This window comes from Condylura cristata, unplaced genomic scaffold, assembly GCF_000260355.1.
Source record: "Condylura cristata isolate star-nosed mole 26May11 unplaced genomic scaffold, ConCri1.0 scaffold00003, whole genome shotgun sequence".
NCBI lineage: Eukaryota > Metazoa > Chordata > Mammalia > Eulipotyphla > Talpidae > Condylura > Condylura cristata.
The window spans coordinates 48,756,926-48,783,862 of record NW_004567104.1 but is presented as its reverse complement, the minus strand read 5'-3'; the positions used below and the strand labels follow the sequence as shown (position 1 = coordinate 48,783,862).

Here is a 26,937-nt window from a genome sequence, read left to right as displayed (position 1 = left end):
AAAATTCTGGAAATGAAACTGAAGCTGTTGTCTAAAACTCTATTATTTCACAGTGTCATTTTGTGTAAAATGAAATTTAACAGAATGTATCTTGAACAAGAGGAAAATGTCAAGGTGACCTGGTTCCTGGGAAGTTATAACATCATGTAGTTTTAAATTAAAGACACCAGAAGTAGGGAGTGGGGTGGGATAGAGAGAATTAGATGAAGCTGTCAAAATTTATACTCTTCCAATTATGAGGTAACTAAATACTAGGATGGAGCATACAGTGTTATGGCGGTACCTAGGACTGCTGAATGATACACAGGGGAGTTGTCAAGAAAATATGTCCTGGGAGTTCTAATCCTAAGGAAAATATTCCTTTCTTTTTATTGTCTCTATGTGAGAAAGTAGATATTAGCTGAACTCCTTGTGGTAATCATTTCATAACATATGTAAACCAACCCCTCATGCTGTGTAACTTAAACCTATAAAATGATGTGTGTCAGTTACTTCTCTTTAAATAAAACTGGAGAAAAAAATGACAAAGACTCCAGCCGGAGACTATCAGTATCAAACACAGACTTGAACCCTGCTAGTTTTCAAACTGGGGACAGGTTAACTTCTTTGAATCAGTTTCCTTATGTGTTGTCTGAGAACAGTACCCACCTCTGTTGTGAAGGTAGGAACCTGTGCGTATCTTAGGCATGCAACAAAGATTGGCCATTATTCTTTTCATCATCAGTCCCACTATGAGCAACTTCAGTTTTTCATTATCACCTTAGAGTCTTTGTAAATGCTTTTTCCTCTTCCTGGAATGCTTTCCATTGTCACCCTTATTTCATCTAGTTAACTCTTTATTTTTCAGAAGTCTTTAGAAATTCCTATTAACTCATCAGAGAAGTTCCCTGTACTTTCCCACCTGACTTAATTCTCTGACATACAAATTTGTAATTCAATAATAATTTGTGAACTTCTGCCTCTCTCAAAGAATTATAAATGGTTTTTCTTCTTCACTACTGTATCATCAGTGATTTGAACAAGGTTTGGCAAATTAGCAGAGTGACTAAGTCAGCAAAGTGACCCTAACAGGTGGACACTGTCAGTTAATGTTACCAGGAAACATAATGCAGTGCCTTTGCCTAGATAATTAACTTACTAGTATTAGGAGCTAAATCTAGGGTTATATGATTTTATAAAAGATATATATGACATGTATTGACTTATTCGTAATAATGCATTATAAGGCTCCAAACTAAGTTTTGCAACAGATTTGTTATTTGGCTTTAGAGCATCTGATGGATAGTAATATTGAATATAACTATAGTCACATATCTCATTTGCTGTGGAAAGCAGGAAAATTTCCACACTATAATTTTTTTTAAGATTTATTTATGCATTCAGAACTGGGGTACAGGCCAAAAGCACAGGGGTGGTGAGAGGATTCACCAGAGACAGAGTGAGGAGCTGAACAGGTCCACTGATGAAGTACACTGCTGAGGGGAGCAGCAGACGGGTCAAGAGAGGTCTGCCATGCCATGTGGGTGACCTCCGGGCCGGGGATCGAACTCATGCTGAGGTGGCTTTAGCTTCTTAGTGCTGCGTTTACCCTCTGCACCACCAGGGAAAGGCCCTTCATCACTACACCAGGGAAGGGCCCCTCATCACTATACTCTTAAGGCTTGTTATATGCTTCTCTTTGTTCCACCTCAAGCTAATTCATTTTATCTTTTAAGAATAACAAGGGGGAATTAATAAATAGGAAAGATTCTACCTAAAGAAGCAGAATAATCCACGTTCTTTTAGAATAAACTTACTTATTAAATACTTTGGGGAAGAAGGGGACTTTGTAAATTAGGTAGAATATTACTTATATATTTAAGATAAATAAAACAGTAGGCACTTTGAATTAGAGATTTTTGAAATTGGAGGAAAGGCAGGAAACTGGTTCCCTCTTAGTTTTGGGCTTACTTCCTCTGGGAGAGAAAACTAATAATGTCTTAAATTTTGAGGAAGGTCAGTGTATTCAGATATTAGACTTTTCTCCAGGAAAGGTAGGCTTTTGAAACTAATCTAAAGCTCAACTTTTTCAGAACATAGAGGAGCATACCAAAATAAGAACAAACAAGAAATGGGAACTTTGAAGACTTTGAAGGAATTTTACAATCCCTGTAGGTAGTCGGGAAGGTGAAATTCCAGGGTGAGGAAAATAATGCAAAGCCATATTTCGAAAAAGAAGACTAGGAATTCTAGCCTTGTGAACTTCCCTCAACCTTTGGAGACACACCAGTTTATAATACTCATCACAGGAAAAATTACTATGGCCATTGTTTTCTCTCAACACACTTTCCTATTACTGAAGTATGTGGAAATTATCATTACTGTGTTTTAAAAATTCTTTCTTAAAAAATGAAGTACAGTTTTCTTACATCTGTGTTAGTTTTCTGACAGTCTAGGATGTCTTCTTTCCACTGTAGTCACTGTATTTCTCCAACCACCAGAACACCCATGGTCCTTCACCATAGTCCATTATATTCCCCCTGCCCCTCTATTTTATGTTTTGTCCAGTCCCTCCCTTCCTGAAAATCTCAGATTTATGGTCAGCCTTCAAGGGTTTCTAAGGTTTTAAGGTTTGTCTTTGTTTGATGCTTTGTTTGGTTTTCTATGTTACCATCTGGTATTTATCTTTCTCCTTCTGGTTTATTTTGCTTAGCATAATCCCTTCCAGCTCCATCCATGTTGCGCATATGGCATGAATTGATCTTTTTTGATTGTGGAGTAATTGTCTACTGTGTATATATACCACATTTTTAAATCCAATCATCTGTTTGGGGACATTTAGATTGTTTCCATATATTGGCTATTGTTAATATGGCTGCAATAAACATAGGAGTGCAGCTTTCATTTGAATTAGTGTTTTTGTGTTGTTTGGGTAGATAGCTAGGATTGGAAGTGCTGGATGGTATGTCAGATCCATTTTTAGTCCTTTGAGGAACCTCCACACTGCCTGCCTGTGGGCTGGACCAGTCTACAGTGCATTTCTGAATGCTGAGTATATACTAATTTATTTATTCACTTCCCTTCCATTCATCAGAAGACACTTAACTTGGTTTCAATTGATTGCCAGACTCAGAGTAACATCATTGCTTTACATGAAAATAAAACATTTCTTCCTTAGAATTGCACAAATTAGTTACTGCTTGTAAGTATGACCTGAAGGGTATAGCAAGATACCAAGAAAGTTTTTTTGCAAATTCAAATGTGTGGGCTCTTAAAGCTACTTATAAGCACTTAACCAATTTATTAACCACCTGTTCCCAACATTAGGGCTGAAGGGTACTTTTAGCATCTTATGTTAGAAGATTATGTGCCCTTTGGAAAACATGGGTTTAAAGAACATTCTAATGCATATAATCAAGCTCCATTCCTGACACTCAAAACACACAGTCTTGAGCTATAGTCTACAGACCATAGGTATTAATTATTAGGTGTCATTTAGGCATTAATAATAATTAATAATAATTAATAATAATTAGTCTGTATTTCTTAGAAATACAGACTCCCATGCCCCAGCACTGAATCAGAATCTATGGTTTGACAAGATGGTGCTCAGGTCCTGCTTATCGGCATTTAAGTTTATTGAGCGTTGCTGTCCAAATCCAAAAAAACCAAGTAGATTTTAGAACATAAAACTTAAGTAATGAGTGATTTATCATCCAGCAATGCCACCTGTATTAGCTTTAGGGAACTGAAATATTAACACGTTCTTCTAGATGTTGCTCAACCATAACTGTGAATATGACATTCACTTGCCTTAGTTTGGCCAACTATTAGCTTAGGAACAAAGTTATTGCCACCTCTTGACAAGGGCCATTCAAACATGGCAGTAAGCTATCTTTTCTCCCTCTTGATTTAAGCCTTTCCAGGTGTAACTAAATCCTCATCCGCTTAGCTTTTCCTTGTTATGCTTTGAGTTTCTTTACTAACCTATTCAGACTAAATAATCTTACAGAACTAGCACAACTTCAAAGTTGTTACTGCTCTTTTAATCTAACTAATAATAAGCGGTAACAGGTAGTGTAGGTAGAAGGTAATAGAAATCCATAATTTATACTTTCCATACATTCAGAGAGCTGGAATTCTGAGACTCAAAACATTGCCTGATGGTGCAGACTTCATTATAACAGCCCCACTGAAGAGCACACTGAATGCATCAACCACTTGGCACTTAAAAGTGAAGTGCACATATAGATAAATGAAAATAAGCATTTAGTTTCTGTGTAAATTTGAAACTTTTTAGGAAAATCATGGAACCCACAACTCAGCAAATCAGTTGATTTAATTTTTCAGTAATGTATCACACACACATCTCACCCCTAGAGATTATCTTAAGTAGTTTTAAAACTTCTCTGTCTTAGTAAAATCTTAATATTTTTCCATATTAAAATATACTTTCTATAATAGCCAAGCATAATTATTTCCTTTTTAAGGGACATTAGCATTCATAAATGTCTCTGAAAATGTCATATTGTCAGTAGTTTTTCACTTTGATAAATTGCTTCCTGAGAATTAAAAAAGAAAGTTTTATATTAACAGTAAATAGAGGGCATACAGATTTTCTTTTTCAGGAATAGTCTTATGTAAGAAAGGCTGTAGTTGGAGATACTTGAGATTTCTTTTTTCAAAACTTTTTGGAGAAAAGGGTCAAAAGCACATTCTTAAGCTAATTTCTTTTCTCTCTAGTTTCTCCCATAGCTTCCTTTCTCTCACGTTCTTCTAGATTTTTTTTTATTCTTCTTGACCTATTCCTCATTTTCTACTCTCCTTCCTACCCTTTGGAGGTTTTCAGCCCCATCTCTCACCTCCGCATTTAACAATAAAGCTGTGTGTATGTGTAGAGAGAAGCTGAAAGTAAGACAGATGGTTCTTTCACTACCAGGTTATTGGGATTAATTGAGCTGGCTATGTTATTTTTTTCAAGGAGACTGAGCTGGATCCTGGCATAACCAGTCATGACTACAGTAATGTAATATAAACGCTGGTTTTGCTGTTAGATTTTTTTTGGGTGTAATTTCATTACTGTAAAGCATTTGGAAGGGTCAGAAGTGAGTTTACTAAATTAGTGTTTTCATTAATAATGTTTTTTAAAATCACATAAGTTTTTCTTGGGTAGTGGAGTCATTCTTTTGAGCATGCTTTTTTTTTTTTTTTTTTTTTTTAGTACTTGTAAGTGAAGAAGAAGCACAACCCTTTGTCTTACATAAGTTCTAGTGGAGAAATTCCAACAATTTAGCAGATCACGTTCTGAGGCTCCAGCAACCTTATTCGATCTTTGCCTTCAGGAACAGAGGGCCTTTGGGCAAGAAATTACTAAAAGTGCAGGTAAGACAAGGCAATACTAACATTGTCACAGATATCTTAGATGTATGTTTGAATTCTTGAAATGTTCTTGTATGATGTGACTTCTTTCTCTAGCATACTTTAAACTACTTATAAGAAAACCTCTCCTTCTTTGTATGCAGCTACCTGTTAATTTGCCTCTTATTAGCTTAACATGTGGTCAAAGGCCTGTGAAACTATTAATTTGGCCCATATCCTTAGCATCTGCCAACTTTGAGTTATGGAGATCTTAATTACTATAGACGCAAACTGAATGGCCCTTCTTTGGGTTGGTATAAGCCAGCATGGAATAAAAGGTTAAGAAAGCTGAAATTAAAAATCAAACAGTACATGCATCCAATTATCAGTAGAGGATCTGCGTTAAGAAGCCGTGTAACTTTGGGCAAGATGCTTGTTCTCTCTGGTCTTTGTTTTTTTCAGTAGACATGAAACTAGTGTTCATTCTGTCATTTAATGCTATAATTAATAATAAATTCATTAAAAGTACCTTAATATACTTTTTTGGGCTTATTCTAGAAATTGTACCTGGAACTACATGTACCAATTTTAGATTCTAATTTATAAATTTATTCTGACAAAACCCTGGAACTCAAATATCCGTCAGGAGGAATTAGCTGAATGTTTCACCCATGAACTTTCTATCACCCATTGACTTTCTGATTTGTGAAGGCTCATTAGAAAACAATTATTCTACCAGTGAATTTGTTGCAGTACTGGCTTATCTTTGTGTAAAGGGTACTTATTCACTGAGAAATTTATGCTTTCGTGGTACTGGTGAATTCTGACATTTAAATGGTTTTGGAATCACTTGAGCTCTTCATTTATACATAAATGGTTTCCAAGTCTGGCCTTAGCATGGTCCTGAGACTGTGAGCCTGCAGAGTTCCTGGGTACCATAAATCTTAACTAAGAGAGGGCTAGGTTCAGGTTTCTTACTGCCAGAAACATCCTCATTTAATGGAATCTGGGCTGTAATCATGATGATGTATGGAATTGCCTTTCCTATCAATCGTTACATTGTCTGGCCTCAAGAAGATGGAAATATGGGGCCCATTCCTGGTGGCTCAATGGGTTAAAGCACAGTACTACAAGTTAGCTGCAGCCGCTTCAGTGTGTGTTCAATCCCAGCCCCAGAGGTGACCCACATGGTACAACAGACCTCTCTTGTCTCACCAGTAGCTCCCCTCAGCAGTGTACTTCATCAATCTGCCTGTACTTCATTAGTCTGTCTCTGGTGAATCCTCTCACCGCACCTCCCCGCACCTTTGGCCTGTACCCGAATTGTGTATGCATAAATAAATAAATTTTAAAAGGAGAAGATGGACATATCTTGAGTCTCTATAGCTTAATGATGAAAGGGGTTCAAATCCTAGCTCTGCCACTTATTGGATAAGTAATGACTTCTCTGAACTTTTGTACCTTCTGTATGATAGGTGCCTTTCTTAAAGGTGGTTGAATTGAAACACTTGAAATATATGGAAGGGTTCTGTGTCATAAGTGCCCAGAAAATTTTAAATTTTTTATTGCTATCCTGTTGCTTAGTTTTTATTCTTCTGTCCCCATTCTTTTGGGCTAACTAATACTCAACTTTCAGCCTTACCTTGTTAGACATTGCTGCTCGAACCTGGTTTCTGAGCCTAGGACACAATATCTGAATCTTTCTCAACATTATCATAGTTTCAAATCAGAATGTAAGATTATCTCAAGACATACATTTGATATGCTGGCTACAAATCTGGATTTTTTTGGAGTTTGTTTTTACTAAGTCAGTTTTATTATGGAAAGCATACAAAGGAATGATTTCTATAATAGAAGTATGTTCTAACTCTTCAGATGCCTATTGCTCATGATTATTACTATTTTGATTGCCTGTCATTATATATTCAAAAGCAGACGAGAAAGGCTTCTAGGTATGGATTCTTTGACCTGGTGATATGAGTGTGCTGATTAGTGGAAGCTTAATTTTGTAAGGTTAATATTAGCATCATGTCATGAGTTCTTTACCAAGATATTGAGAGTGAGTCTTTTACTGATGGTTTGGTGTATTGGACAGAGCAACAGTGTGACTTAAAATATATATTTGATCATTCAGATTAGCAAAGCATATATTTCTTATGTATATTTGCTCTTAATCATGGTTGCTGGCTCACAGATCGTAAAACCTTGGGATTTTTTAAGTATTGAATGTGATAAAGGTTTCTCTTGTTAAGTTAATTAGAGTAACTTTTGGAAAACACCTGAGGATGGGGCTAGTTGCCAGGGGAACCAACCATGCCTTTAGTAGGTTGGAACATCTTGTCCCACCCCCTGACCTCTGGGGAGGGGAGAAGATTGGATGCTGAGTCAATTGCCAAGGAGTAAATCATGCGTGTAATGAAGCCTCTGTAAAAACCCAAGAGGCAAGGGGTTTCGGAGAGCTTCCGGCTGGTGAACACGCAGAGACTGGAGAGGATGGTGTGCTTGGAGGAGGCATGGCGAGTCTACGTCTTTTCCCCATATGTTGGTCCATGCAGCTCTTCCAGCTGGGGACTGACTCCTGAGGTATATATGCTTTGTCATACGTTGGTGATCTAGTGAGCAAACAGGTTTTTGATACACTAGCAGATTAGTGGTACCTGAGTAGGGGGTCCTGGGAACCTCTGATTGCTAATGCGTCAGAAGCACAGGTGACAGCTTGGGCTGGGGAATGGAGCAAATTTGGCTAAGCTGTTTACCTGTGGTATGCAATAGGGGAGATAGTGTCTAAATTGAGTTGAAGTCAGATAACCCTGCTAGTGTTTATCTAGTGCTTCATATTTGCTATTTATAGTAGCTCTATAAGGTAGTATCACTACTCCCATTTTATAGTTGAGAAAACTAAGATATGTGGTCATATGACTAATCAAGATGTAGATAGAACTGAGACTCAAGCCCAAATTGGCAGTTTTATACCTAATTATGTCACTACCTACAAAGAACAAATTGCATGAAGATAAGATGGAAGGATCAAGTTATAGAAGTCTTAAATTCCAGGCTATAGTAACTTTATGTTTACCTGTCAGAAAATGAGAAGTCACTGAAGATTTTCCTGTGGTGTGGGTGACAAAATTAGGCCTGAGCTTTGGGGATTTTTTTGCCAGGTACATCAGAGTGGGTGGCTTAAGGGGAAGAAGGATTAAAGATCATTGCTAGTAGCTGCGAAGTGGTGAGAATCTGAGTTGAGAAACAGGATTGAGACTGGAGCACACCTGCATTTAGTTGTGCCAAGAAGCAAGAAGGACCTCAAAGCCCAGGCAGGGAAACTAGAGGAATGAGACATGGCCAGAGGAGGTGGTTCTGGAATTGAAAACCATAGCGCTTAGCTAGTATTTGAGGGAAACAAGCACTGGTTATTACTGTGCACCATGATAGGACAGAAACTGGGCTGGAAAGGAATGCAGCTACAGATGTTCTCCTGTAGTAACTGACTATGCTACTTTTCAGTGAAGTCAACTTTGGCAAGTTTTAAAATGTTTCTAAATCATAGCTGCTGCTTCTGTAATGTGGTGAAATAAGACCTTATTCTGTCTAAATACCCTGAACTCTTGCAGTCATTCCAGCTTTGAGAGCTATAATTGTTGAGTCCAAGTTCTAATAAATAGAAGTATTATAAAGGTTTAACTGGCGATTCAGGTGGCATTTTAGGTGAATCAGAAGATGTAGAATGAACTGTGTGTCCTTTATAGTCTCAAAAATAGGAGTGTCATTGATAATGGTTGGAGAAGGGAAAATAAGACTGAAAATAATATGGAAATGAAAAGGTCCAAGAAACTGACAGAAAATAGAAGCATTCCTTAGAATGAGAGGAATTTTTCTCAAAGCCACTAATTTTCAGAATTTATCTACAGAAAAAAAATTGCTGATTGTATCTAAGTGTTGAGAGATAAAGGTTTCTCTTGTTAAATTAATTAGAGTAACTTTTGGAAAGCACCTGAGGATGTGGCTTGTTGCCAGGAGGCCCTGACCTTTGAGGAAGGCAGAGGATTGGAGGTTGAGTCATTTGCCAAGTAGTTGATCAGTCATACTGTTCAATGAAGGCTCTGTAAAGGTTAAGGTGATGGGGTTTCTGAGAGCTTCTGGCTGGTGAACACACAGCCAGAGGATGGTGTGCTCAAAGAAGACATGGCAAATCCTCGTCCTTTTCCCACACCTTGGTCAGTGCACCTCTTCCAACTGGGAATTCTGGAGGTACATATGCTTTGTTATACATTGGTGACCTAGTGAGTAAACAGATTGCCAGGGCTGGGTGAGATGTTCCAGCAAATTAGTATTGTCTGAGGAGGGGGTTCTGGGAGTATAACCATCTGTTAAAAACACAGGTCACAGCTTCTTGGGGTTCCACTAAACCTGAAGTGGAGGTTGGTCTTGGTAGGCTGAACGCCTTACTCTGGCATCTGTTGCTATCTGGAGTAGAAAGTGTCTGACTTGACTTGAGTTCTCCGTCAGCACGATGGTGTCTGAGAATCGCTTAGTAGTTTGAGGAAACCTCCACGTGTTAACATTGGAATTGGGTGTAGGAACTCGGTATAACTGAAAATTTTGAAAGGTCAAAACCCAAAGACTTTCAAAAGTGATAGCATGGAACTTAGAACGAGCTTCCAAGTCCTCTCAATTTTTTTTTTTTTTTTTTTGTGAAACCCTGATCCTCTCAGTGGGATTTAATTCCTTCGATCTTCTCCAGGGCACTTCCTAAACATGAATCACCTGGTGATCTTGCTAACATGCTGAATCACCTGCTGATCTGACTTAGTGGACCAGGGTGTGCAGCAGAGACTACACTTTTACGAACTATTGTAAATCTATAGACTATACTTTGAAGAGTAGGATGCTAGAATATTTAGCTTTACTTTTAACCACAGATAAACATTTTCTAACAGTGTAATTTAGCTTTCTGGTCAGACTAAGCTCTATTCCCCATATATTAACTACTTATGATAATTTTATATCTGTCAGTGGTATCACTGTAGTTTGTATTTGTATGTTAAATGGTATCAATTTGAATTGTTATAGGTGGGGACTTTTTTATTCTGAGAGATTAAAGAAAATGAGTTGTTCAGAAATAGTCACCAGAACAAAATATATTTTCATAGAAAGTTAAATATTCATTTTTTGACCCTGAAAATGTTTCTAATGAAAGACTTGTACTTGGGTAGTCACCAGCTTTTCAGCAAGCAAAGACTTAAAGAAATCAAATGTCTATTATGGGTGAACTGGTAGATAAATAGTGGTAAAGCTATGCCATCAGATATGACTTAGCAATGAAAAGTAATGAACTCGTACAAGCAATAGTTTTTTTCAAAAGCATTATACTAATTAAAATAAGTAAAAATAAGATATATATTCTAATTATATGAACTTAGAATATACAAAACTAGTGATAAGCAGGTCACATACTTTAGGACAGGCAGTGGGTGAAGGGAATTGTTGCAAAGAGGAAATGGAGGGCATCTGAGGTGAATGGAAATGCTTAATATCATAGATTTTAGTGTTTACATATGACCATTTTTCAAAATTCAGCAATTTGTACACTTACAAGTGGTGAATTTCATTTATATAAAGTTTTTTTTTTGCAATGAAACTAATTTAAAACATGGCCACAATCTTTAACCTGTTAACAGTATCTTACACTACTTGGCATTGTTTTATCAGTGGGATGCTAACAAGGAAATAGAGAAGAATCTAGTCTGGAAGAAGAAATGACTGTCTGTGAGAAAATATGGATGAACAGTAGGAACATAAGCTCCCTTATAAGCTGCTTTGTGTACTTTGTGTATTTTTAATATAACTGAGTTTAAAGGGAAAGATCTTGAAAACAGGAACTCCAGTTCATTTATTTTTAGCATTAAGAATAGTGTGCTATTAGCTGAATGATCTTAGTGTGTCCCGCTATTTAAAAACAAAATTCTGCTGAAGTCATTTTTCTCCTTTCATGTTCTTTGCACTAAGCTCTCCAGTTTTCAGGGGGAGGATTGGATTAGACTCGGCAGTGAAGGCTTAGCTTTAATTAGGTGAAAAGTTCTGTCTACATATGCTAAGGATGAAGTTTGGCAAGACTGACTGGCCTGTTCAGAGGCTGAAAGGGGATGTGTATGCACCTGTAGGAATTAGCTACGCATCACTATATTAACAGAACAGGGAGAGAAGAGGAAATTCATATGTAGGAATTAGCTACACATCACTGTATTAGCAGAACAGGGAGAGAAGAGGAAATTCATGTAAATGCTCTGCCAAGCAGAAGAGAAGAAACTGTTTAGAATCAACCAGAATGTATATAGTTGTTCTAATTTGTTGAAATGGTAGAACTATTTTGGGGTAGGAAGTAAGATACTTAAACTAACTAATTTTCTTTTAATGAAATCAGTAATGTCAGATTTTCCCCTTAATTTTTATCAAATAGCAGTAGCTTGGCAGATTGAAATTTAGTTTTTTAGGTATAATATTACTTTTGAATGCTGTTTAAAAATTTTAAATTATGGTAATTTAAATTATGCTCTCTTTAGTTGTGAAATGATTTTTCACATTATGCTTTTAACAGCCAAGTATTTCAATAAATAGGTACATTTAGTTAGTTTTATTTCCTTGAAGGTTAAATGTTTAGTAAGTTTATGACACTATAGTTAAAAAGTACAATAATTATTGTTTGAAATTTTCCCATCATATACCATTTAAGAAAAAACAACCATAGACAAACGTGGGTTTTAATTTTGGCCTGTGCTCTGCATCATTGGTCTCTTTAGCATAGGGTGATAATGGCCCCTGCTTTCTTCACCTGTGTGACAAGGGCTTGTGTGGTGCTCTACCTTTAGTGACTTCTATTACTTACATGATCCATATAATAGGGTGAGATTTGTGGTATATAATAAGGCTACTGATTTGTATCATCCTAATCAATAAAAAAGACCACCAATAAAAGAGGGGTAGTAAACAAAAGGTCATTATATGTGTCACTGTGAGGTGGCCTGTGTGTCTCCATTAAGGTTTGAGCTATGTGGATGGCTAGGTCTTAGCAGGCTTACAGACCTTATCAAGATGGACCAAAAAATTAGATATTAATGTATAACTAGAGCTGTGGTCAGTGCATGTTCTGGGTTTGTAGCTATAAATATCAGGCTGCTAAGAGTAGTCATAAACAGAGCAATAAACATAACAAGTAAAGAAGGTAGGAAGTAGGGTCTGTTGGACAAGTTCACACAGACACACACAGTGTATGTCATTGTGAGCATAGAATTGTGGAGACGGGCCTATCCCAGGGCTGACAGGCTGTCAGCAGCTCCCAAGTCTGGGAGGCAAATTGGAGAGGACCCCTGGCTAAGGGGAAGTCATGGCTGACTCCTGCCATGCATGTGTGATGTGTGTTCACAGTGCTGTGTGGAACCAGGGGAGATAACCTTTTCTAGTCTGCACAGATGCTGTTATTGGGTGGGCCTTCTGATCAACAGCTCACTGGGTGTTTGATGAGACTGGGCAGCAGCCAAACAGGACTTCTGTCACCAAGGAGACAGAATATAAGGTGACTGTGGATGAGGACATGACTAAGAACCCTAATTACTCCCTGGAATTTCAGCCAGAGAGCTGTTGGGATCTGTCACTCAGTAGCCTTGTGAATGGAAGCCAGGCCCATAGGTGAACTGTGCAGTTCACTGTGAGATCAGCAGGAATGGGACCAAACTGAGCTGCTACACAAGGTCTATAAGGGCTCCTTGCTTCAAGCTAGGAACAGCCCCAGAGCTGGGGTGGGGTTGAGCCTGTGATGGGCATTAAAAGTCCCAACAGCAAGGTCTAGGGGACACTGGGTCTAATGAAGCCAGGCAGGTGGGGTCTGTCTGTACACAGCATCTGGAAAAATGAACTTGAAAACTGTTTCTTCCTTAAGTGCCTGGTTTTTGTATTTGCTGAATAGAACAATATTTCCATAACTATTGCTGACCGTGTGTTTTTCTAAAGCTCTTTGCAGTTTGAGAGCATTAGGAAAGCCTGAAAACAAAAATCTTACCATTTCAAGTGTCATTTCATGGATTTGTTTGGTTTTTATAAACTGCTAGTCTGCTTGCTCATATCTCTGAGCTCCAGAATTAGGATCCAGTAAGGGCTCAGAAGTAGTCAAGTCCCCAGGTGGTCCTGCTGCTCTGGGGTGCCAGAGCCATCCCACCCTTACCAAATACCTGAATTAGCCTTTCTGTATTTCTCACTGCCCATGGAACAATCTCAGGTAGTTATAGCTTCTAATTCTCTTTTGGGTTCACCTCATACCTTTTTTCTTGAGAGAAAGGATGACATCAAGAATAGAAGCCTGAGAAAGAAATGGTCAGACTTGAGGCTTGCTTTAGTCTGTCTTAAACAATGTGATCTGGGATCACTCATTCAACCCCAGAATCTTTCAGTTCCTTCCTTCATTGAGGAAATTGCACCTGCACATTTATTTTAGCAAACTGTTTTGGGCTCTAAGTGATATGATAGATATATAAGTATTTCATGAATTTTTAAAACATGCAAACAATGTAATATGTATAGGGCATAATATATAATTGAGAACAAAGCATGGTTCCACTGTTGAGTCACTTTGGCATCTGGATTATTCATCTATTGGGCTATGTAATGTAGTTTAAGAAATATCAGTATCTACAACTGAGTTCTGCTTGTCCATGGTGCCCTCACCCATACATCAGAAGACAATTACTTTTTGACTTAAATTTTGTAAAGGATGTTTTAGGGACTCTGCTCTTTAGAGCAAGAAGCTGGCATCTGTCATATAAACTTTTTTGGTAATTGAAGCTACAATGAAGGGCCTTATGTGCTTTTGTTTTTTTAAACAGGCACTTTGGTAAGGTCTAACTGGTTTTCCTTTAACTGCTTTTGCTCAAAAAAAATGGTTATTCCATTTATAGAATTATAATCAGGGAATTCATTTGTTTGTGGAAGCTTTTTCCTGTGAGCAAGCAGAACTATACATGTTTATCACAAGGATATCCTGACTGGCTCCGGTCTACCTTGCAATTGGAATATGGATACTTTTAGTCACTCTGGTATTTTATAGGTGATTCAGTTTCCTAAATTTTTCTCAGATCTGTGTGCAGTGGGTATTCAAGAGTAGGTTCATTTTATGTAGGACCTGAAAGCATAAAACACGTAGAAGAAAAACGTTCAATAAGCTTGATGACATCAGCCTCAGGATGTCTTACATCCTTTGTGCATTCATCTCCAACAACAAGAGACACAAAGGCAAACATAAACAAATGGGGAGTACATCAAACTAAAAGGCTTCTGCATGTAAAAGAAACCATGTTAAGATGAAAAGGCAGATCACTGACCCAATAGAAATTGCAAACTGTCTATCAGACAGGTGTTAAAATCCAAAACACATAATAACTCATACAACCAACAACAAGCATACAACCTGAAAATGGACAGAGGACCTAAGAAGGCATTTCACTAAAGATGACATGTAGATGGCCAACAGACACATGGAAAGATATTCTGCATCACTTACCATTAGAGAAATGGAATGAAAACCCCATGGAGATTTCACCTCCTGCTAGTGAGAATGACTTAAGAAGTCCAGAAGGAAGTACTGGTTTGTATTTTGGATTGAGGAAATGGGACCCTTCTGCACGGTTGGAGGGAGAAGAAGTTCATGCAGCCACTTATTTTGAGATTTCTCAAAGTTCAAAATAGAACCACATGATTCAGCAATTTCACTTCTTGGTAATTATCTGAAAGTATGAAAATACTGTTTCAAAAAGATAGATGCACCTTTCTGTCCATCGCAGCACTACTTGTAACAGCCAAGACCTGGAAACAGCCCAAGTGCCTGGCAGCAGATGAGTGGATTAAGATGTAGTGCACTTAGGGAAAAAAATGAACCTTTCCAGTTGTGACAACGTGGATGGACCTTGAGGGGATTATCTAAGAGAAATAAATCAGAAGGAGAGAGATAACTACCCATTAATAGAATATTTTTAAAAGGTGATTGAACAGCTAAAAACTAAAAACCCTTAAGATTTTTACAACAAAATGGTGGTTACTAGAGGGGAAAGAAGTAGGGAGGAAACAGATGGTGATTGGTCATTTGGTGGTGGGTGTGGTATGAAATATACAGTTGCTGAAGTAAGAAACTGTATCTGAGACCAAGACAGTGTAACTGTTACTTCAATAAAATGAAAGAGATGGTTCATTTTACTTTTTGAAGGGGAAAAATGTCTCTCAAATGTCAGATAAGCCACATTCTGTTGAATGAAAAAACAGCAAAACTCTTGCTTAGTCATACTTTCATGCTTTGTGAAATAATACATAAATTTTCCAAAGAAGGTCTTTGGGAGGACAGATAAGTAAATTGAATTGTAAATACTGACTTCTAAAGACTGAGTTCTTTCAATTTTCATACTCTTTCTTACATCTTAGATGTAAATTTTTATTTTTTAAATTGCTGAAACTGCTGACTGATACCCTGTGTTTTTGCACAAATGAAATTCTGTGTGAGGTTTTAGATATTTAGAGTATGTAAGCACATTGCTTTGGTGACTGGTTTGGCCCATGGTAAAAATACTACTTGTCCAGGACATTCTTAAGCCTGGCAGTCGTAATTTCTAAAACATCCTAGTCCAAATCTAACTTATGGATTCTAGAACATCCAGAGTTGCTGGGCACTTCTGATGTCTGAGATCAGCATGTACAGCAATAATGGCTTGCAGTGATGTTTCAATGCCACAGGGTACATGCGTGATTATATTGGGGTTTTTGGAGTCTGTGCATATCCTGGATTCATGTGGAGTTATATCTGCATTAAAAAGCATTATGCTGGTTAGTTTAGTCAAAGGGATGAGACAAGCCAAGTCTACATCTGCTTCTTGTCACCACCAATAGGCTCTTTGGTCTTCAGGAAGACCTGCTCCAGGCCTCTGGCCAGTGCATGAGGTTATGAAATACTTCTCTAGGAGAGATTGCCTTTCAGAACCCATTTCCTTGACCCTTCTCAATTCACCCAGTTCCAGAGGAGGAAGGACAGCTAACCCGTGTTGAATGGCCTTATCTGTCATTGATTCCTCACTTAACCACTTCAGTAATGAGCCTAGCATCCTAGACACCTCACTGTCTTAAACGTTTACTCTGATAGTCTCTAACTTTAATTCCCTCCACCACTTGGATTTTACATATTGTACTAAGTATCAATTACTTTCTTGCCTTTTTACCAAGAAGAATTGACATCTTTTAAAATAGCCTATGCTACCTCAAGATAGCATACTTTACAAATGGGTGGATCAACCAAGTCTCACTCTGGCTTTCTTAAAACAGGTGCTTTACTATGTCAACAAAAGATCATCAATGTTAACTTTAGATTTAGAAAGTAAGTGACGCTTGTTCAACCTCAACCTATACTTTATGTTCTATGCCAGATGCCCATCATTTGGTGAGTCTAAGAAGCAATTGTTTCCCTTCTCTTGCAAACATGAGAGGGTACTAGGTAGAAAGAGGGTAAACAGATTTTCCTAATGTTCCCCTAGCCAGCAATTACGTGGATTGTGAATCATGCCTTCTGATTTCCGACAGTGTTATCAGTCACTCTTCACAGTGACTGTGTGTGTGGCAGATCCTCAAATAATGTTGTTTTGTAATAATGTTGATGTGAAAAAATTGTTTCCACCGAGAGCCACTGTGTGGAGTTTGCTCCTTCTCCCGATTGTGTTTGTTCCCCTGGATAAGCCAGTGCCCCCACGCCCCATGTAGGTTCTTTTGTATGTCTGAATTGTCCCAGTCTGAGTGGGGGTGTGCATGAACTTGTCCTGCAAGGAAAGGGCATCCTGTCCAGCCTGATTCCCACCTTGCTCTCTGAGCTGCCAGGGTAGGTTCTGCTCACTTAACACCCTGAACTGGAAGAAGCAGGTCGGAAAATTAATGAGTGAATACCAATCATTGTTTAATGTGAGAAGTGTTTTTGGACTTTCGAAATTTGGAACTTGTGTATGTATATGTGTGTGTGTGTCTGTCTGTGTGTGTGTGTGTGAGACAAGAAATATGCCAGGACCTCACCAGGAATCAGCTAGTTTAGGATGGCTTGGCCAGCAGATCATCACTAGTAGAGCAAAAGCAATCACTTTTGTTAAGGTGAAGCCCACATCATCAAGAAACACTTTGACTATGTTTAGTATATTCCACTTATGAAGGCAAAGGCATGCTTTGAGATTTCTATATTAGCTAACTTTGCTGTTAACTGTGAGGTGGTCTTAGATTATTTGGAAATGGATACAACCAGATTTTCTTTTCTACACTAACTGAGGTTAGTGTAGTCTGAGGTTAGTCTTTTCTTCCCTAACTGAGGTTGTTCTAGATATAGAAAGTTGGAAGGGAGTGGAATGTGCACTTGTTTAATAAACTAAACTTGCAAGAAATGTAACAAGTATACTTACTTAAGTCACACAGTGAGCAAATCTCTTCTGGAGCCATAGAATATATTGAATTTGTCATTTGCATTTAGTTCATGTGAATGTGAGAACCTATTTCTGTCTTTGAAGCAAAAGTGGGAACTAAATAAAGGTTTTAGGATTTAAAAAAATATTATAGAAAGGTTTTATTTTTCCCTTTTGCATTTTATTCTGTGAAGTATTGTGTCTATTCATTTTATAGAAAAGCAAATAGGTAATTAAATAAATTACCTGGTTATAAAATTGAAACATCAAGTAGGTGCATCTTAATCTGTATAAGAATTGAGAAAATGGGCATTATTTTAGTTTTTTTCTCACTTTTTTTTAAAAAGATTTATTTATGCATACACAACTGGGGTACAGGCCAGAGGAGCAGGGGTGGTGAGAGGATTCACCAGAGACAGAGTGGGGAGCAGAACAGGCAAACTGGTGAAGTATACAGCTGAGGGAAGCAGTGGGCGGGTCAGGAGAGGTCTGCTGCGCCATGTGGGTCACATCCCTGGCCAGGGATCAAATTGGTGTTGAAGCTGCTTTGACTAGCAAGTAGTGCTGTGCTTTAACCAATTGAGCCACCAGGCAGGGCCCTTTTCTCAGATTCTTAAAATTAGAAAAATAATTCCTAAAATTTGTAATAGCATCTGGAAGTTATAGGGCACTAAAGAAATGTTCATTTAGATCTTAGGCATATATTCACATCCTGTTGTGAAAGAAAGCATATTTTTTAATGTTTCTGGATAGAGCAGCACAGAGGGAGTAAATGTGTAAAATTTTCTTTTGAATACTCTTTCCTCTCTTACACAAGAAAGTAGTACAGAAACCACTAGCTTTGAAAATGTGGTACTGATTATTGGTCTACCCATGAATCACATTGTGTTGATCATAGGTAGGAGGGTGAGGAAAGTCGAGAAAACATCACTGTTCTGCACAATAAGTGCCTATTTCCAAAACAGCAGTGTGTCCTTTCTGTTGACTATCCTGTTTCTTCTTTAGGGTCTATAACTGAGCCATTGTGTACATCCATCTTTATAACCACCCTGCTTTTTCTATATTCTGTCTCTGTGTTTCAGGTGGGCCAGCCATGAGAGCATACCTTGTGGCCATTATCTTAAGTGCTGGCTTCCTCTACTATGTGCTACATTGTATATTATGGGGAACAAACGTCTATTGGTAAGTTTCTTTTTTTTTTTTTTAAGATTTATTTATTTGTGCATACAGAACTGGGGTACAGGTCAGAGGCTCAGGGCAGTGAGAGGCTTCACCAGAGACAGAGTCGGGAGCAGAACAGGCACATCAACGAAGTACACTGCTGAGGGGAGCAGCGGCGGGTCAGGAGAGGTCTGCCACGCCATGTGGTCACCTCCGGGGCTGGCGGGAATCGAACTCATGCGGAAGTGGCTTTAGCTTTTTAGTGCTGCGCTTTATCCCGCTGCGCCACCAGGGAGGGCGTGTAAGTTTCTTTCTTAATTTTCAAAAGTAACACCCAAATTGTTCTTTGACACAGATACGCAAATGATACTACAAAAAACTGTGGGAAAAACCCTGTAACATTTTTGAACTCTGGTACTTGACTTTTAGCACCTAAAGTGCTTTGATAAGAGATTATTCAAAAAGTTAGCTGTCCAACTATTAATCTGAAACACTCTGCAGGGGAGGAGAAGAGAGAGAGCAAAATGTGTGTGTGTGGGGGGTGGGGGGGAGGAGGTGACTATGTTCTTACACAGGGGATTATGTTTATGGTGAATTGGTGATGGGAATTTTGTGGACCTGCACCTGAAAGGAGAAAACATGCCTTGTACAAAAGGGAAGGACAATGTAAAATATATATATTCAATTAAAAAGAGAAATTGTTGATGAAATCTAGATACTACATATGGTTTCATTGTTTAAAAATGTTTGGTGAATGATGATATATGAGTATTTTGAAACAATGTTGATTTGCAGTATTACATCTCAAACTATACAGAGGCTCAGGTAGTTTTATTGCAGAGAAAATCTGTAGTTGTTCTTTTACGTTGTTCATCATTGTCAATCTTTTGACTCAGAATAATTTTCATTGAATTTAAGTCCTGGTGGGTGGCGATATATACCCATATGAAAATAACAACTTCCAAATTCAGATTTTTGTTTTTATTTTTTGTCAGTGTTTTAGTATTAGAGCCTAGAGCCTGTTTCTGGTTTGTGCTTAGTACATAAAATGTAAATTAATGCTTCTGCATTTAATTTCATCACTGATTGAAACATGATTATATGTTCTTCATGGAAGAGAGTTAAGCAGATAGTCCCTAGGAAGAAAAAACAGTGATAATGGGAAGGCCTGACTCTTAAGATTTTAGAGTTTGAAATTAAATACTGAACTAAAGAAATGTACAGGATGATAACATACCACATAAGAATTATACCACAGGGATCTCCTGTCTTCCATATTGTGTCTTTGTCCCACACTTAACGAAAAAATAGAACAGAAGACAGTCTTACCAGATTGCTAATTCTCTACAAATCCTATTGTTGAGCACATGGAAATGATAAAGCAGATAATGAAAAGGATCTGAATTCAGCAGTCTTTTGTCATCAGGATTTGGAGTGTTTATGACACGCCTACGCCGACATGCTGCTCCAGTCATAAAAAGTACTGGTAAATTAGATGGGTGTTTTTTATGCCTTAAAAACTATTTAAGACAGAAAATCATCTTGGAGAGAAAAGCCACTTAAAAGTTTGTTTTCAGTGTCCTAAAACTGTTTTGTTTGTTATGTTTCAGTAATTTTAGAAATCAAGTGCTAGCTTGTACTTCATTTCCTTCTGAATAAATTTGTTTATTTAACTGTTTAACTGTTAAACTATGTATCTCCCTTACATAAAGATTAAGGGATTCTTGCCATTTGTGGTATCCACAAAACATGTTGTCCTGCATATGTTCAGAAACCTAACAGCTCTAACTTTGAAGATTTGATACCAAAAATGATTGAGATTAATTCTGTCCATAAAGAGTTTAGTCCATTTTCTTTTCATTTGCATCCTGTGACTTGTAGTTGATAGTTTACATCTTGGATTTTGGATGAATTCTTTACATAATTTGTCATCATTAATATAATCATACATATATTAAGATTACATAAATCACATATATTTCTATAATGTAATAATCTCCACTAAGTTGTTTTCTTTTTTGCTGGGTTTGGATCCTACCACCTCTGCCCCCTACATTTCGTTTTGTTATGCTCTGTCTTTTTACAATACCCTTTTAAATCATGGAGACAAGTGCTCCATTCAGGAGACACACAAGGGCCTGGCCTGAGCCAAGAACAGAGCTAGATGCCACTCTAAACAGGATGATTTCTGGAGTGTCCAGGTCACAAGGCAGGGTCTGTGGAAACCTATAGCTTGGTGTTTGCTGCCAGTTAATGTGCCCTGATGTGGCTTGAAGGACCTAGGTTTCTGAGGTTTTCAGGGACTTTATAAAAGGAGCCTGGTGTTGACTTCCATGGTGCGTAATTCTAGCCCTCCTCAGAGCGTCCTTTGATTCACTGTTGTTGGAACCACTTCTGGGCTTCTCATCTCCTGGGCTTTTTCCACTCTTGCTTTGTACTCATGAACCCTCAGTGGGAGCAGTATTTGGAGAAGGCACATTCATACCTCAAGGGATGATATTTTATTCCCTGCCAGAGAAGTCGCTCTGGTGGAACCAACTGGGTTCCCAGAGCATTCGCTTCCCTTTGGGCTGACTGCCCAGTTCTGGTTTCTGACTGACACTATTTTTATCTCACAGGGTGCCACCTGTGGAAATGAAGCGGAGAAATCAGATCCAGCCTTGTTTATCAAAGCCAGCTTTTGCTTCTCTCCTGAGGTAAAAATATAAGAGAAACTGTGACATACAAAATGTGTTGGTAATAATTTCCCACACTTGTTTACTTTTTTTCATACAAATCTTGGTATATAAAGTAGACAACCTATATTTAAGGAGGAGCTTGAATATCCTGTCACTTTTTGTGCTTTTAGTCAGAGCTCTGCACATATTTTAAGAAAAGGCATTGAAGAACTCAATCAGGCCAGTGTTCTTTTTCACACAGGTGAGATTAGAGAGGTCTGTTTGTTTTGATCATAAAAAAGTGAACTGTTCTTCAGGGTTTAATTTTTCCTCCTTCTGGTTCGCATGTTTTTTCCACTCTTGTCAGTTTGTGACTTCTTTCTTGTCTCTCTCCAGGTTCTTTGTGGCTAGAAACTTGAACTGATTTTTAGTGAACTGTAACACATACAAATAATGGCTCATCACAGAGAATGCAAATAAAGTTTATCATAGTTGTCAAGGCATGTAGGGAACATACTCTTCCATCTACACATACTTTTCTTCTGTGACTTACATTTTGACAGCGTGCTTGTCAGATATTTCTAAATAACTAAAAATAAGTGATTATCTGGCTTGAACTGAATTAAATGTGCAAGATAAATTTTTTAGCACTTTATTCACTAAGAATAAATAATACTAATTTTTAAATTTTTTATATTACTACACCTTTGGGACTACAGAGCCCTTTAAAATCAACCAATTCTCTGGAAAACTGTGGATACATTAAACCTTCCTGCATGTGCCATGGCACAAATGTGCCATGCTGTTCACAGTCCACCTAGTCCACCTTTGGGGGTGTGGCCACTGCAAAAACTAGAACAATGTTTTTAAACTTTTGATCATGACTCATAGTAAGGAATGCATTTTACTTTGGTAACTACTAATACTTGTGATTTATAAATTAAAGAAGTTTTACTCTTCCTAATCTGGATACCCCCCTCTTTTGCCTATGCATTTTAAAAAATTGCTGATTATGACTCACAAAATTGATTTCATGAACTACCTACAGGTTATGAACTGCAGGGTTAAAAATGCTTCTCTAGAATCGAGGTTCTCTTCATCTTTTGAGAAAAAAGGTATTTTATTTCTGAGAAAGCTCAAAAGGGGTTACTTATTCAAGATTGCCCACCAGGTGTGTAAGTCTACAGTTTAAGTGACAGGTTCGCATTTGTCCACTCTGGATAGTATTCTCTGGGGGCTGTGCTTTTTTCTCCCTCCTAGAAATCGGAGGAACCTCTGCCGGGAAGCTTGCAGGTGTTATCTGCAGTGCTGAAAGGAGGAAGCCTTTCCTGGGAATTAAATGTGGGTGTGGGATTCAGCTTTGTCAAATGTGCATTGGTGACCCCAGATGATACTCTGCACCTGTTTCACTTGTCATTGCTTCAGTTTCTTCATCTAAGTTGATTAATCAACTTTACCTTCCTCTCCAGTCTGTTGTAGGAGTGACAACAGTAGAAATAATGTGGCACATTATAATGTAATATGGTACAATATAATGGGATAAACTAGTATAGTGTAATGTATAATTATTACAGCTAAGAGTGATAGTGAGTTCCTACTATGTGTGGGACACAGTGCTGAATAATTATTTCATGTAGAAATAAAATGTAAGTCACCTTCATGACTTAGGTCTGAATGAAAAAAATAAAAAAATGAATCCTTTTTTACCTTCACCATCCTCACCAATTTCAAAGAGCAGAATCTGTATCACCTTGTCCTTGGGGTGCACAAAGTCCTCAGGTTCACCCTCCCAAGAAGACCAGGAAGATCCCGAGTCACCTCTCAGACTTAAGTCAGTTGCTTTGACACTGCTTCTTCCTATAGCGGATCCTGAACTTGGGGATCAACTCAGAACAAGATCTTTGAATGCTGATGGAACCCCGTGGCTTGTCATTGTCACCACTAAATCTGGATTATGCATCATATCTTCAGCAGGAAAGGCTGGTCTCCTCCTGTTTCCTTGGTCTGAATATGACTGATGTGAGGTCTTAGCTCCAGTGAAGTGATTTACTCACGATTAGTGGCTAATGAGTGGCAAAGCCAGTATCAAACTGAATTTGTTTTGCTTCTTCTTCCCTACACCACTGCAATGTGAAACCCCAGAGGCACTCTGCTTGTAGAATTTTGGACTAAGAAAGGCTGGCAACGGGGACTCTGAGGGGTTAGAGAAGGATTAGCAGGACTGGATGCAACATCCAGTCCTTGTAGGTGAAAATACTATTTTAATATCAGCATTAAGAACTTAAATTAAGAAGACATTTTCTCCCCTCCTGCTTCTTAATTGTTCAAGAAAGAATTAATTTGAGGTTGAAACTCAATTTATGACCTCTGTGCCGGGTGATAATAACAATTAAAAATCAGAAGTAGATCCCATCCTCATCAAACTTTCTCATGTAAGTGAGGACCTGAGTGGGGTAGGAGAGAGTATCTTCAAGACAGAACAGGCAATGTGGAGAAAATGCCACAGTTTTGTTCTTGAGTTAATCTTAATGACATCTTTTCTAGCATCATCTAACTTTTTATTTTTACTTTCATAACTGACATAACTGGCATATAGGATGGCTTTTCATTTTGGAGTGGCTTAGCATCAATACTTTTATTTCCCCTTATTCCTTTGTTTCTTTCTGCATGTGGCTATCATTTTATTGGTATTGGTAAGTTTTTAAAAACTTCATTGTCATACCCCACGCCTCCATATGTCACCTCTGGTCCTGACTGTAACATAATTTTGTTTTCAGTTTCTTGGTTTCTGCTACAGATGTATAGTCTCCCTCACTACCTCTCCCTTCTTATGAATACTGAAATACTGTTTCAGATGACTTTTAAATAATTTTGAAAATAACTATACATTGATAGTTAGTGTAACAATATGAATGATATACTACAGAAACTGTTAGTTGTGTTCTTAGACATCTGCAAATATTGAAAGGGTTTGAGAAAATTTTTTTATCTTCCAGGTTTCAGCAGTTTCACCCTTTCCTGTGTGGAGCTGATTTTAAAAAAGTTGCTTCCTTGTATGGTAGTGATAAGTTTGATTTGCCCTATGGGATAAAAAATTCAGGTCAGTAGATCATCTTACCCTGTTTTATCAAATTTATGTATTTCTTTTAAATGAAATCACATATTGATAAGATTTTGGGACCTTTTAACTGCTTCAAAGTGATTCCTAAAGAATATGATTTGGGGATGGGATGAAGGGAATTAAATTTTAAAATATAAAACCTTACTTGTTTGGAGGCAAAGTAGACTAAAAATATAGAAAAGGCAGATTTTGTTGTGGACAAGTAGCTTTTTGTTTTTGTTCTGATGCCTTATTATTCACATGGATTCTTATGCTTTATTTATTCTGATTTAGAATTAGTAGGATAGCCCTGTGGGTTAACTTCCTGCCTGTGCCCCTTTTACCCTTTACCTGTGAGATTATTTTATCAGAAAATTCTAGCTCTTTGAACAATCTTATTTTAATTTTGCTAAATTTATGGGATATCACTCTATCTGCAAATGATAAAATGCTTTCCCTCTGCTCTTTGACAATTGTTGGTTTTGTACAACTTTATGTTCTAGATTTTTGAGAGCTTCTCAGTGCCCAAGAGGCAACAGGCTTAATAGTTTTCTGAGTCAGATATTGTTTATTTAGTTGATCCTGCCCGCACACCTGTGTGTGTGTGTGTGTGTGTGTGTGTGTGTGTGTGTGTCAGGAATAACATTTAAAACTATATTGCAGAGAATTTGAGAATATAATAGGTATAATTTGCTGACTTTTATACTAATGTCAATTTCCAAATCATCTGCTACTGCTAATTTTGGGGTTACTTTTTATGACTACTTTTAGATGACACATGTTAGGCTTCTCTCTTTTAAGAAAGCATCCTTAGAGCATTTATTATTTTGAATGTGCTTATTTATGCTGGCTAATTTCAATACTATAGAATAGATAAAATGTGGCTATACCAGTTGGAAATGAATTTGGGGAGGTGAAGGGACAAATTGACTTGCCACCATAAACCTAAGAAGATGTGGTTCTTTTTTTCAGATTTACTTATTTATTCATACAGAACTGGGGTATAGGCCAGAGGTGAGAGGCTTCACCAGAGACAGAGTGGGAAGCAGAACAGGCAGATTGACAAAGTACACTGCGGGAGGAGCAGTGGGTGGGTCGGGAGAGGTCTGCTGCGCCATGTGGGTCAGCTCCCCACTGGGGATTGAACTCATGCTGCAGTGGGTGTGGTAGCTTCATAGTGCTGCACTTTAACCCATTGCACCACCAGGGAGGGGCCAGTTGTGTTTCTTCTTATTAATAACAGTTCATTTGTTTTCTAGCGGAGTATTTTCGGCTCGCTCTTTCAAAACTGCAGAGTTGTGATCTCTTTGATGAATTTGATAAGTGAGTTTATTTTTTGTTTCTATTTGACTTACTATTTAAAGTGGTTCAATATGTCACTGCAAGAGATGTAAAATGTGTCTACTTAGGAGAATTCCACAACACTTGTGCATCCCACAACACTTGTGCATCCCTTAAACTGCTGGCATTTATAATACTGGAAGTAAGCTACAAAATTGACAAGCTGCATAAGTTACTGGCTTCAAAGTTTGTAGTCAATCTCTGAGTGATGCTGGTTTCATCTTTACTAAGCTGCATTGAAGAGCTTGTCCACGTTCCTTGTTAACCAGCTCACAAGCTCCCTCTGTGGACACTGCCCATATGCTCCCCTGTGGGTCTGATGAGGATCCTTTCTTTTCCATATGAGTATTGGATTTCAGATACAGCTCTCTTCTTCTTATTCAGAGTTCTATTTGGAGGAAGCAAACAGAATGCTTACATATATATTTTTTGACTACAGCAGATAACTTCGTTTTGAGAAAATATTGGTGTCAGGTTAATCACCAGGAATTGAATGGGCAAAAATTAGACTTTTTAGCAGTAGATGTATTTCACAGGGGCAGATTTATCTCACAAAACTCACTATCTTACAAAACTTCAGATACAATTTAGAATTTGACCAGAGTCCCAATGGTATGAAAAAAGTAGTTTGCAGATGTCAGGCCTCCATTATTAAAAAGTGGCAGAATTTTCCCAAGAGAACAGAGATGCTTGACAGAATGAAGTAGCGGACAGAGCTGTGGGTATGGAGAGAACTTAGCAGAACTGGAGGAGCAGTGCTAGGTTTTCAACTGAGTTTATCTTATTTTATTTTTCTCTACTGGAGGCCTGGATTGTTGAAGCATGGGTTATATAATGCTTGTCAGCTCATTTCAATTTGTACTTGTTTTAAAAGTAGGCC

General features: G+C 37.9%; 1 protein-coding gene across 7 annotated transcripts in view; it reads left to right on the top strand.

Annotated features, from left to right (window-relative positions):
* ST3GAL6 (ST3 beta-galactoside alpha-2,3-sialyltransferase 6) overlaps positions 1-26,937 on the top strand; it is a 68,622-nt gene that overhangs the window by 19,916 nt on the left and 21,769 nt on the right. For 3 of the 7 annotated variants that reach the window (XM_012732703.1, XM_012732708.1, XM_004675261.2), the window contains exons 2-5: positions 18,881-18,980; positions 21,578-21,655; positions 24,613-24,716; positions 25,976-26,039. The exons of 2 other annotated variants lie outside the window; for them this stretch is intronic. In XM_012732703.1, the coding sequence (XP_012588157.1) occupies positions 18,892-18,980; positions 21,578-21,655; positions 24,613-24,716; positions 25,976-26,039 (335 nt within the window). In that variant the 5' untranslated portion in view covers positions 18,881-18,891. Of the gene's footprint in view, positions 1-5,249; positions 5,362-18,880; positions 18,981-21,577; positions 21,656-24,612; positions 24,717-25,975; positions 26,040-26,937 lie in introns of those variants that run through there. 2 more of the 7 variants (XM_012732730.1, XM_012732718.1) reach the window with 2 other exon arrangements.